Raw genomic sequence first — 12,845 nt, forward strand, 5'->3', positions numbered from 1 at the left:
AAATAATCTGTAATATGTAACCTATTACATTTCCAAAGTAACCTTCCCAACACTGTTTATAAACCGGCCTTTGAAAAACTTGCACACTCAACCTCTTAATCTAAATATTGATAGCAAAAGTGTTGAGGTAATCATAAGTGCTTAGAGGGAACGCTTACATAACCTTAATGTTGCTCCTGATCATTTGTATCAAGGTCACAACCCTCACAGAGATTGAGGGGGAAAGTGTTCAATACAGGTTTTTCTTTTTTACTCTAAATATTACACAGATGATCTTGAATACATGGTTACAGCCTTGAATTGGGTAGTGGAGTCCACGAATGTCCAAACAATATAATTTTTTTTTAAATATCAGATTTAATGAAAATCTACAGATACATGCAAAGTACACTTATACAGATTGGTCATTTATTTGTGCTTTACAATGCAAACTGCAACTTTTATAGAATAAACCTGTAGGTATTTTACTGAATCAGTGGCTCTGTTCCAAAACCTAGTAAGCTGTCTTGCTGTCTGCTACCTACACAAGCAGCTGCCTTGTAATGAGGGCTCCGGAGTCCGGACTACAGTGGAACCACATGAATGATATGGAACGCTATATGTAGGCAGCAACTGCCGCTCAATGGTGTTTGTCATTTGCATGTTGCTAAGCTAATGGTGCAATACGCAGAAAAATTAAAGGTGCAGTGTGTAATATTTATTATGATCTATTGACAGAAATGCAATATAATATACATAACTATGTGTTCAGTGGTGTTTAAGAACTTATATAATGAACCGTTATGTTTTTATTACCTTAGAATGAGCCATTTCTATATCCATACACCGCGTCCCCTTACAGTGAAGTCACTATTTTGAGCCGCCATGTTTCTACAGTAGCCCTAAACGGACAAACTGCTCTACAGAGCGCTAGCTACTCTCTGCCGTCTCAGACCACGACATCTTTGTCCTGTGCAGCTTCTCTATGTGCTTCGAAATGGAGTGGTGGGCGGCGGCAAATCACAACCTCACCGCAAGATGCCGCTAAAATTTACACCGTGCACCTTTAAGTAAAACAGTCATTTTATTTGTTTTATATTATTTAACTATATTTTCAGAATTTAATGAAATAAACTATAATGCTGCGTTCCAGACAACTCATAATTCACTCACCTCCACTTAAAATAACCAATGGAACATCACTTAAGTTGCTGCCATCTAGGAAACAATGCTTCTCAGTAAAGTTGAGGGTTGATATATCTGCTCTGAATGAGTTGGATGTCCAACTTCAAGCACAGTTCCAGTAGTTATTTTCAAGTAGGAGGCCGGAGATTTGAGTGGTCCAGGGATGACATCTTTGTAGGCCAAAACCCAGAAACGAGTTAGCATTTTTGCACTGCTGTTTCTTTCGCTTTGACTGTCGGGAAGCAAAGAAAACAAAGGGGGTGCTCGCGAGCACCCGGACATGCACACACTGCAGCTATTGTAAGTCCACAAGACCGAAAGTGCATATGAAGTGTGCCATTTAGGACAGGGCCTTACTTGTCTTGAAAAAGACGGTTGCTAATAAGTGGCTAAATGGGACTACAAAGGTTGTTGGGAACATTAAAGGGATAGTTGACCGTGAAATTAAAATAAAGTCATCTTTTACTCACCCTGCTGTTGTTCTAATGCCCTATGTCCTTCTATCTTTTTCAGACCTCAACAGGAGATATTTTGAAAAACGTCCTGCACGCTCTCCTCCATATAACTCCTCCAGTGAATGGCGACCAGGCTAAAACTTTACAAAAAGGATACAAGCTGCTGCTGACGGCTCACACGCACTCACAAGATATTTTGACTGAATAATGTTTCCATAAACTTTCCATATATGGCGCGCGGCTCACTGTATCATTGCGTGATACTTTTGTATCCTTTTTGTAAAGCTTTAGCCTGGCCGCCATTCACTGCCATTAAATGGAGGAGCGAGTGCAGTACGTTTCTTTTTTATTTCTGCTTTTGAGGTCCGAAAAAAAATAGAAGGACATAGGGCATTAGAACAACAGCAGAGTGAGTAAAAGATGACTATTTTCATTTCAGTGTGAACTATCCCTTTAAACATCATCATACAAAACAGGTAAACTCATTTACTCACTAGAAAAAATTATGGCATTGTTTGTTTATAGCATAACTTGACTTTTACTTCCAGGCTGGACTACAAAAATACATCACTCCAGCACTCGATTCCATATTGTCTGGAACGCAGAGCATTCTGGGAAAGGATGCATTACAATTTGGCCTATAGAAGGTATCTTAGAAGGCACCATAATAATGCAACCTACCTTCTGAAACAGACTGTGTGTTGGTGTGTGCCTATGAGGCCGTAAAATGCTTCCTACGTAGACCGCTCACTAGGGTTTTTGAACAGAGAGCCATTATCTCGGTCTTTAAACAGGTTAAACATTGGAGCAGACAAGATCATTGGTGGCAGACACATTGAGTTTAATGCTGTTCTTGGATTTCTTTTTGGTCAGCTTTGCACTGGGCTTCAGGTACTTTTCCTTGTTGTGAATGACCTGGATATACTGGTCTGTGCTGCTGTTTTGTTGGTCGCTACTAGACGCCAACGATGCCGAATCTGACTCGGTCAGCGACGGCTCCACTTTATGCTTGGTCTTGGGCTTGACATATTGTTCGCCGTACCTGTGAGCCGACTCTGGGCCTCGGATGTTTGTTTGAGAGCAAGGGTGCAAGCCATCATTCGCCCAGTCGTCTTCCTGATCGTCCTCTTCTTCGTCACCATATAAACCCTGCTCCATAGACAACTGACTGTTTATCGCATCGCCAATGTAGAATCGTGCGGTCTGATGGAGGTCCGACAGTGATCGCGGACGGTTCGACCCCCTCCTCGTGCTGGTCTTTGGGTCTTCCTCTTCTACCTCCTCTTCCTCGCTGAGGTGTGGCTGGTGGCTGCGGTGAGGGGTACGAGGAATGTAACGCTTTACGTTACGTGGATACAGCTCTACAATCTCCGCCGGTTCATCTGCTAGGCGGTAATGTCTCGGTACGCGCGTAGTGTTGCGCAGAAGCTTCTTGCGAGCTTCGTGTTCGTTGACGATGACGTAGCGTGTCGTGTGTGCCCGGCGGCCCACGTAGCTCTGAGCCGTGATTATGCCGGGCTCGCTGTGCATGGGCCGGTGGGTTTTCCGAAACAGTGGATCGGATTGGATGTTCTCGGCGTACCGTGCACTAGGGGTGTAGGCCATGTTGTGGTAGGACTTGGAGCGGCAGGAACCACTGGTGCTGCCCAAGTACCCAGAATGCCTGGATATTAGAGAATGCAACATGTGACATGAATACGCATGTTTGTACATATCCACCCTACCTTCCATAAACTTGAGAAAATAAGACATTTACCTTTATGATGCAGCTTGTAACTTATGTTAAAGGAATAGTTCACCCAAAACTTTTTAATTTATACCATGTCTTTCCAAGATGTGCATTGTTTCTATTCTTTCTTTTGTGAAACGAATAGCTGAAACTGGATGGTGATTTATACTGTCAAGGACTAAAAGCCCCCATAAAACATTCTGCCTACATTCTTCCTAAGAGCTTGCTTTGTGTTTCACAAAAAAAGAGAAAATAACATAAGGTCGGAATGTCATGAGGGTGAGTAAATGACGACAACATTTTCAGTTTTGGGTGAATTGCTCCTTTAATTAAATAGTATGAAGTGCACTGCATTTTATGAAATGAAAGGTGAAGCCTAATGAAGTTTTACTCTCAAAGTGCAAGCACTGAAGTTCCCTATCCCTGATCTGATATGATAGAATAACGTTAGTGTCTTCAAGTGAAAAAGTATCCCCCCTCCCCTTTTTAAAGGGTTCAATCAAGTTAAGCTCTATAAACAGCATCTACATATTTTTCCTTGAGTAGACACACAATGACAAGTATAATAAGCAGTACAATTTGAAATGCAGAAATGTTTTAATAGGATTTTTTTTTATAGTGAATTAGTTAAGTGCTCGCAGAAGGATTATGTCTTTATAGCGCAATGTTGATTACCACAGAAAATTATTTTAATGTCCTGAAGTAAAAAAACAAACAGCTAAAAAGCACATTTACACTAATGTACACATACACAATTAGCAAGCCAGTGTTCTGAAGGGTTTAAAACAGAAATATAAAGTTTGTATTTTTTTTAAAGCACTTAACATTAATTATTCATTAAGAGTTTACTCCAGTTTATTGTTTGGTCAGTAAAGCTGTCTAAATCATCCTTTTTGAGTTGGGGCTAATAAGGACGATAACTATAAAGATAACGATAAAGATATAGTTCTAAAAAAAAATTCTCAATATTAAAGAATAGCTGAGTTCACACCACAGAAATAAAGATAACGGTAGCTACATTTTTGGAAACACGTTCAAAACGATTTTATCCAGCTGATGAACGATAAAAACATTGACAACCAATCAGAATCCATCCTGCTGTAACACGCTTGAATGTTTAAAGAGACAGACGACAAAACAGCAGCATGTATTTAAAATAAGCAGAACGATATCCGCTGGTGTAGACGCTAATCTTTATAGTTATTGTTTTGCGTGTGAATAGGCATCTACTGACATAATTCCTGATATGGCTTCATGCATATCAAGTGAAAGTTACATGCTATGACAAGGCAAAGAAGTCCAGGGTGCTCAGGGAGTTACATGCTATGACAAGGCAAAGAAGTCCAGGGTGCTCAGGGAGTTACATGCTATGACAAGGCAAAGAAGTCCAGGGTGCTCAGGGAGTTCAATAAGACGTATGAAGGTGCTCTTTGGAGTCGGGAATTCAAATGAATGTGGAAAAAAGGAAAATCCAAGGCACTCTTCTTCAAATGATTAAAAAGCCTTTATTTTACTGGTTATTTCATAATAGAAAATTGGGGGGGGTTACAACCCACGCGTAGCGGCACAGACAGCCTTCTTCAGGGTGTGCTTCCCAAACAAACAATTTCCCCTTTTGTGTGCTATGACATTCCAAAAGTTTCGAGGAATTATTTAACACACGGACAACTGCAGTCAGTGCTTCTGTCACTTACAGCAAGTCAAAAAGTATACAGTGGTAGGAGATTTTTTTTTCTCAGAATTGATAACTGAGTTATAAAGACAGAATTGCGAGATATAAACTCACAATTGCGATTTTAAAGACAGAATTGCGACATATAAACTCACAATTGCGATTTATAAAGTCAGAATTGCGAGATATAAACTTGCAATTGCAAGAAAAAAGAATTGAGACTTTATATCATGCAGTTCTGACTTTATAACTCAGATAAAAAGTCACAATTATCTTTTAAATGTCTTATTCCGTGGCGGAAACAAGCCTCCATAGAAGTTATGATTGTTACCTTTAATAAACAAGAATGAAGGCTAAAATGAAATTATTTTCTGCAGTTATCTACATAATGCCACAAACGCTGTTGATAGAGCTTAATTTGTCTTAGAAACAGAATGGGTAGAAACAGAAGTGTAGAAATAGGATTCAGTTGTTTATTCATAATCAGACTTCATGAATATACCAAACCTGATGGGTATGTACTCCACTCGTCGTACTTGTCTTTGAGGAACTGAGGGGCTGCTGTACATTCTGAAAGCATTACACGGGCAGAAATGGAGGGCAGTGAAGCTTCATGAACAGCAGATGCATGGAACCTAAGCAGCAGTGAATTGAAATATAAAGCTCTTATACCACAGAGCAGCACAGACCTACTGGCTACGTGCTCCGCTTTGTGTTTCTGCCGCACTGGGACAGAGGGACTCCGCGTGGCTCCGGCAGCTCTCGGGATGTCAGGCCGCGAAGCCGACTGGGATATGGTCCTGATGTTGTTGCCATGGCGGACGGGAGATTCGAAGTTGGTGACGGTACCGTTGCGCCGTGGAGGGGAGGTGGAGCGGGCGGACGACTCCATACTAGTGATGTCGCTCTCTTGTTCTGCCTTTTTATCGCCGCCCTCAGGTGTCTGCAGACGCGCTGTAAATCACACATTTACACACCCAAATGTCCAGCCAACTGGTGACAAGCTGATATTGCCGTATGACGTTATATATTGTGAGTACATTACTTTGGCCGTTACTGCTCAGCGGGCTGAAATGTGCCCGAAACGTTTCCTTGTATTCGTAATGAAGATAGTTCATAGACAAAGTACCTGCAGCTAACTGAAATACTTTCTTCTTGTCGTCCGTGCGCTCCTGAAACAGGAAATTTAATTAGCGTTATAAAATAAACTGCTAGAGAAATTAGATTAAATGAAATCCAAAGACCTTATCCTGTTTCGCTCGGGTTCCTTATTGTAAACCCCGGATCTGTTAAATGAACTGAAATACATCATAATGATATTCCATTTAGAGTGACTCACGGTCTGCAGCTGCAGTCTCAGCTGGCTGTTGGTGACTTTGAGTGATCTAGCAATGGATTGTAGGTAGTAGATCAGCATACTGAAAGAGACCGTGACAAACAGCACAAGGTTGAGTGCAATGAAGGCATTTGTCCTGCTTGCCTGGTCGAATTATGCTGGCTTGACTAAAACAATATGCTGTTATTGTACAAAAAACCTTTTTCTAACTCTCTAACCCCAGACCAAAGCTATGTTCTTCCTAATTGAATTGACCCGTGGTTTTTTTTCCTACAGCAGACTATCAAAAATACCCAAATTCCCATAGTTCCCATCTATTGTTCAAAAGTAGCAGGGCTTGACATTAACACCCGCCAAACCCACCAAATGCGGGTGGATTTCAGCAGTGGCATGTAACCCAGTCACTCCTAATAGCCACTTTGTAGGGTTGAATTTTATATAAAATATATACATTTTTCAATTGTAGTCTTTTAAAAATGTATCTGAAATAATAAACTAAGTGCATTGATGTAACGTTGTCAAAAATATACTTTTTTTTGATACAAATATCTAAAACGCTAAAAAAAAATTCAGAATAGATACACATGACAATACCAGCTGCGCTTTCTCTCTCTCTCATCTCTCCAACAGAATATTGTTGCTGTTACAGGGCTTGAATTTCGGCGTGGAATTGCGCAAATTGTGCATAATTTTACTCATTCCAGCAGATTTTGTGCTCACACCCACAGTTCATGCACATAAAGCTGCCTCTCAGTACAAAAATTTTTTTCTTTTTCGCTGATTATTGCGCTTAATCAGTCAAATACATACAAAATAATGTCAAAATGCCGGTCTTGGCGAGTAAAGCCGGGTGCACACTGTGCCATTTATAATATTCCTTTACGATTGTTCCTTGTCAGACTGTAAGAACATGATCCCCGCTGTAAGCCATGTCACACTGTAAGATCTAAGTTGTCATTCATTTTTGAAATGGTGGCTACAAAGAAATGTCTAGCGCTCATTTTGGTCATGTTTGTCTTAAAAAAACGAAGATAATTTGACGGTCGTCCTAGCAGAAGTCACACTGCAGGACTGTGCGCCAAAATTTTGTCTGAGGTCAAATTTGATCGCAACGATCAAATACTTGCCTTGGATTAGAGGAATCTTTTATGATTTGCACAATTTGTCTCAGACGGCCAAATCGTGGCCAAAATCGCACAGTGTGCACCCAGCTTTAAACACAGACACGGATAAACATAGTCAGTTATGTTTTAAGTGAATGTAAACAGTTGAGAAAGAAAACACATGTGTAACTGTATAATGTATCCGTGCTTCTGGTCTTAAAGTGACAGCAGCCTAATAGGCTATACCTGTTGCCAAATTATGAGATAATTAAAAAAAAAATCTATATGGCAGTTTTTCCCCATGGTATCGATGTCAAAATTGTGGCCAGTGAAAATAGAAAACCTCAAACCATAGTGGCTGGTGAGCAAAATGTCAAGCCCTGTTAAGTGGGGATATTTTTTTTTTAAATTGTCTTTTATTCAGCAAGGGCACATTAAATTGATCAAAATTTACAGAAAAAAACATTTATAAATAGTACAAAGATTTCTATTTCCGACAAATGCTGTACTTTTAAATTTTCTATTAGAAAAGAAAAATCTAACCTAAATCAAAGAATTCTAAAAAATGTATAACGGTTTTTACAAAAACAATTTTTTTTGATAATAAAGAAATGTTTCTTGAGAAGCAAATCAGCATATTAGAATGAAAAACAATCTTATTGACCCCAAACTTTTGAACTGTAGTGTATCTCCTAAAACACCATCGCCTATAGCAATGCACTGGTAACCATCCAGAACATTTTAATATTTTTTTAGTTAAGGCTTTATCAAGCCAACATCAATGTTTGTCTTGAAGAGCTTTTATTTTCTAGTAATCAAGATCAGTGTAGACAGAAGTACTTACAAGAGTAGAAGCAAAGCGGGCAGCACCACCACAGGACTGGTGACGTAACTCATCACTTTATTGAACCACAGCGGGAAGTCGTTGGCAATGGTTTCGGAGATGATGTCGTAAATCTTCTCCTGGCCACTACAGAGCGGCAGAGGAGATTGAAGAAATGCAGAAAGACATCAACTATGTATTTTCATGTAAATTAATTAAAAAATAAAAACAAACGCATATTATACGGAGCTCTGGAATACTTGATTCTGATTAGTCAATCATTCTGCAATCTAAAATGTTTGTATATTACAATGACACTAAACTGTTTAAACCAGAAAAACAATCTTCTACATATCTCATATTACTTTACAGTCTCTTTCTTGTAACATAACATTTTAACTTAACACAACATTTCAAGTCATGTATTCGATTATTTTGGATGTGCATGTGTAGTAATTGAGATAATGTACAATAGGCATCACTGCAAAATAAACCACTTCTGGGTGATACAAGACTGATCCACCTGGATTTATTTTGCATTAATGATCAGCTGCACTGTAAAAAGTGAGGAAACCCGTTGCCTTAAAATTATTACGTAATAAACTTCATGCGGAATTGAAAAAAAATCAAGTTGTGAACTTGAAAATTCCACATCAATAGGCATGAAGTTTATTTACTTAACTTAAAAAATTGAGGAAATCTGTTGCCTTAAAATTATTAAGTCAACTGATCACTTTTTACAGTGTGACACCTTATATGAGATTAGATTTAAACACACCCCACATAGGACAGTTTTATTTACCTGAAGGGTCCACAGTACTGAGATGGCCGGTACCTCACAATGGCAAAAATGGTCGGTAACATACACAGGAAAAGCATGAAGAGGAGCATCGCCAGATAGAAGTTATTAGATCTGGGGAATACAATACAATACAATACATTTCAATTAAAAGACAATCCCAATAAAATAATATGAATGAACTCAGATACACAACCAAACTACAGTGATTTAACTGTTTCATAATATTTAATGCTAAGTTTTACACTCCACGCCTGCAGTGGGATGATTCCTCATTATCGCATTAAACGCAGCAGTATCGTTGAAGATGAAATATGTGTAGACTACACGGTAATGTTTCGCCTCACATCTGCGACTGACTGATAAAGCTTCGATCAAGATGCAATTACATAAATCTGAAAGAGAGATGCTTTGACCAACACAGTCGCTTGTCACACTGAAGTATCCACTGTTATCTCGGTACTCACCACGCTGGAAAATGAGAGGGATTTGGATTCAGTGAAGCAGAGAACAAAAGTGTACCATTCAGAGAGTCCCTGATCCGTACACTGAATGCTCGCTGATTTTAAATTAATCTCACAGCTCGTAAAAAACGAAAATTGTTTCACATTACAGCTCTTGTCAGAGGAATTTACACTCAGCCATTTAGATCTTCAAAAAAAAATGCAGTTTTACCAGCAAAGGAAACATGTAGAAATAGGTTGGAGAGGTTTTCAAGCTAAGAAAGATACAGAAATCACAGTTCTTTGTTGCAATTTTAATCAAAACATATCAGCATATGACAAAAGCCTATCAAACTTGGTTTAGGGTCATTTTTATTAACAGAAATTTTATTTAGTACATTAATGTACTAAATATAACATTCTGAATACACAAATAGGAGATGTTGGGAAAAATGTCGGGAAACTAACACTGTCAGTATGTGGCGGTAAATCTTAATAAGTGAATCATAGAATAATTCATTCAACTGATTTGTTCAATTGCCTTTGATTCATTCATGAAAGAAGCCCATTGACTGTATGAATGGGCCATTGAACCATTGACTCACCAGATTAGTTAAAAAACGGTGAATCATTCAAAAAAGAAACACTGTGAACACTTTCGGTCTTGTGGACATACAATGGCTGCCGTGTGCACGTGTCCGTTAAGTCGATGAGACCGTAGGGTGTCCCATTTGTCATTTTAGCTTTCAGAAGGGTGCTCGCCATAGACCTTATTCACAGCAGCGCCATCTTTGATTTTTAACAGGAATGAAAGGGAGGCTGTGAGGGATAGACATACATTTCTTCAGTGGGTTGTACTGTTATTAATGTGTTTTTGGATTGTTCTGCTGATGAGACAACAAAAATATCTTTCCAAGAAATTTCAGTAGATAAAAAAAAAAAAAAAGTGATCTAGCAGCTTTATACATCTTTTTACAGCGGATGCCATTGAAAACATGGTAAGTCTATCACAGCCTCTCTTTCATACCTGTCATGCTGCTGCTGCTCTGAATAAGGTCAATAGAGCAAAATTGGTCAAAATTGACAATGTTGTGTCTAAAAATGGTTAATTAATATAATCAACTTATTGTTTATTGAACTGCTGTATACAATGAATATCACATTTTGCTATCGTGCTGATTTTTGAGAAAATAGCAGTCTTGCTCGTGTGATATTGCTTAACTGTATTAAGTTATAAACACAAAATATGAGAACTCATACAAGAGCAATTCATATCTTGAATTTTGGCTGCATTTTTATTCATTTTGGTGGTATTTCCAACCTTGCACGATGCCGTTTTTTTACGTCAACAGACCAACTTGCTTGTTGTTAAGCTAAAAGGAATAGCTCACCTAAAACTCACCCTCATGTCGTTCCAAACCCGTAAGACCTTCGTTCATCTTCAGAACACAAATTAAGATATTTTTTGATGAAATCTGTGAGCTTTCTGACCCCACATAGACTGCAACGTTATAATTACTTTCAAGGTCCAGAAAGGTAGTAAAGACTAGTCCAAAAATAGTCAATGTGACTCCAGTGGTTTAGCAAAACTAAAATAACAAATGTATTAAACAATTTCTTCTCTTCCATGTGAGTCTCCGGCGTTCTCTGTTCATGTGAGCACTACGATGAATGTGTGTGATATACCAATACTGAGCCAGCGTTCTGGCGTAGAACCCGGAAGCGCTGCACTGTGTTTACTACGTGAACAGCATCAGAGACTGACACGGAAGAGAAGAAATTGTTGAATAAAGATGTTATTTTTTCCTTTGTTTGCTCTGTGTATTTATCCCTAATTTTGAGTTAGTTGCCTGTCCGGTATTGTTTGGTTACAGTGGTTGGTTTTTGCTCTGCGACATTCTCCTGTGGATTTGTACAGCTACAACACAGTAATAATTACAAACTAATTATTACAAATAATTACAAAACCTGGAAATATGAGGAAAATTCTAGAAACAATTATTTTTCAAATGAATATATAATATGATAATATTTTACATTTCAAGAAAATAACAGCCCCAGAACTCTAAATTGTTTTTGAGTTCAGTCTCAAAAAATGCATGTTGCAGTAATCATGGAATGGGAATCACATCGATCAAACTATAATATCAAATGAACTGAAATTAATTGCATCCTGCTCAACCGGCCCAAGGATTTATGAAACCAATGTTTTAATGGTTTTGTTGTAAGCAAATGATGGCAGATTGTCCTAGGTCAGCTACACTTATCACGTATCAGTTCAGTGGTAAATGAATGTATAACCTCTAATGACCTCATTCTGCCTCACTGACCTGGAGGCCTTAAAGACCTGCTGATGGGGGACGTTGCAGGTCAGCACAGCCCAGCTTCGAAGGTACATCAAACCAATGAGCTTCAGGACGTTAAAGGCGGGCAGACAAGGTGAAAAGAACGCTCCCATCCTACAGGCAGAGTGAAAGACAGGAACGATTTATTCCCCCTCTTAAAGGAGTTCTGCTTGTGCACCTAGAGCTTCAGAAAACTCATTATTGTGGGATTACAAAGCTGAAGGGAAATGGAGCATTGAGGTCCTGTGTAAGGAGCACCACGATAACAACAGGACAGTTTATTGCAGATATACTGTAGATAGACAATATATACACACATTATATATATACACACACACACACACACACACACACACACACACACACACACACACACACACACACACACACACACACACACACACACACACACACACACACACACACACACACACACACACACACACACACACACACACACACACACACACACACACACACACACACACACACACACACACACAGATTTATTTTGTTAAAATTAGGACTGTGTATCAGAGATAAATAGATAATGCATTGATAAATGTATAAATCATCCCTTACCATATCATTCCCTGGTTGTATATCAGATGAAGAACATTTTCAGCTATTTTGAATTCACCATATTCTGGCTGTAAAGGGAATTTAGTTTAATTGAAAAGGGAATATAATTAATTAATACATGTTATAGAACAGGGTTTCCCAAAACAGGGTTTGATTTGTGGATTTATGAAAAGCTAATAATTAGTTTAAGAATCCATGAAAAATCAGAATCTAAAACATAATGACAAGTCATAAGTTCACTTCTAGTAATATAATGCTTTAGTCTTAATACACATTATTCTCTGCAGTTTGTGATGGTCAGATCAGCAGAATTCTGCTATTCTGCCATTTAATATGACACAAAAATATATTTAAAAAAAACTTGATGTGATGTGGTTTTCAATGTTAACATACT

At 38.6% G+C, this 12,845-nt stretch overlaps 1 protein-coding gene across 1 annotated transcript in view; it reads right to left on the minus strand.

The window, feature by feature from the left end:
- Window positions 1–2,414: 2,414 nt before the first annotated feature.
- tmc3 (transmembrane channel like 3) overlaps window positions 2,415–12,845 on the minus strand; it is a gene marked incomplete at both ends in the record, with an annotated part of 30,416 nt that continues 19,985 nt past the window's right edge. The window contains 8 exons of the mRNA XM_079803951.1: window positions 2,415–3,282; window positions 5,710–5,974; window positions 6,150–6,192; window positions 6,360–6,438; window positions 8,304–8,429; window positions 9,085–9,195; window positions 11,855–11,983; window positions 12,452–12,519. Of these exons, the coding sequence (XP_079660077.1) occupies window positions 2,415–3,282; window positions 5,710–5,974; window positions 6,150–6,192; window positions 6,360–6,438; window positions 8,304–8,429; window positions 9,085–9,195; window positions 11,855–11,983; window positions 12,452–12,519 (1,689 nt within the window). The remainder of the gene's footprint in view (window positions 3,283–5,709; window positions 5,975–6,149; window positions 6,193–6,359; window positions 6,439–8,303; window positions 8,430–9,084; window positions 9,196–11,854; window positions 11,984–12,451; window positions 12,520–12,845) is intronic.

The sequence above is a fragment of the Gobio gobio genome (genome assembly GCF_949357685.1).
Source record: "Gobio gobio genome assembly, chromosome: 2".
NCBI lineage: Eukaryota > Metazoa > Chordata > Actinopteri > Cypriniformes > Gobionidae > Gobio > Gobio gobio.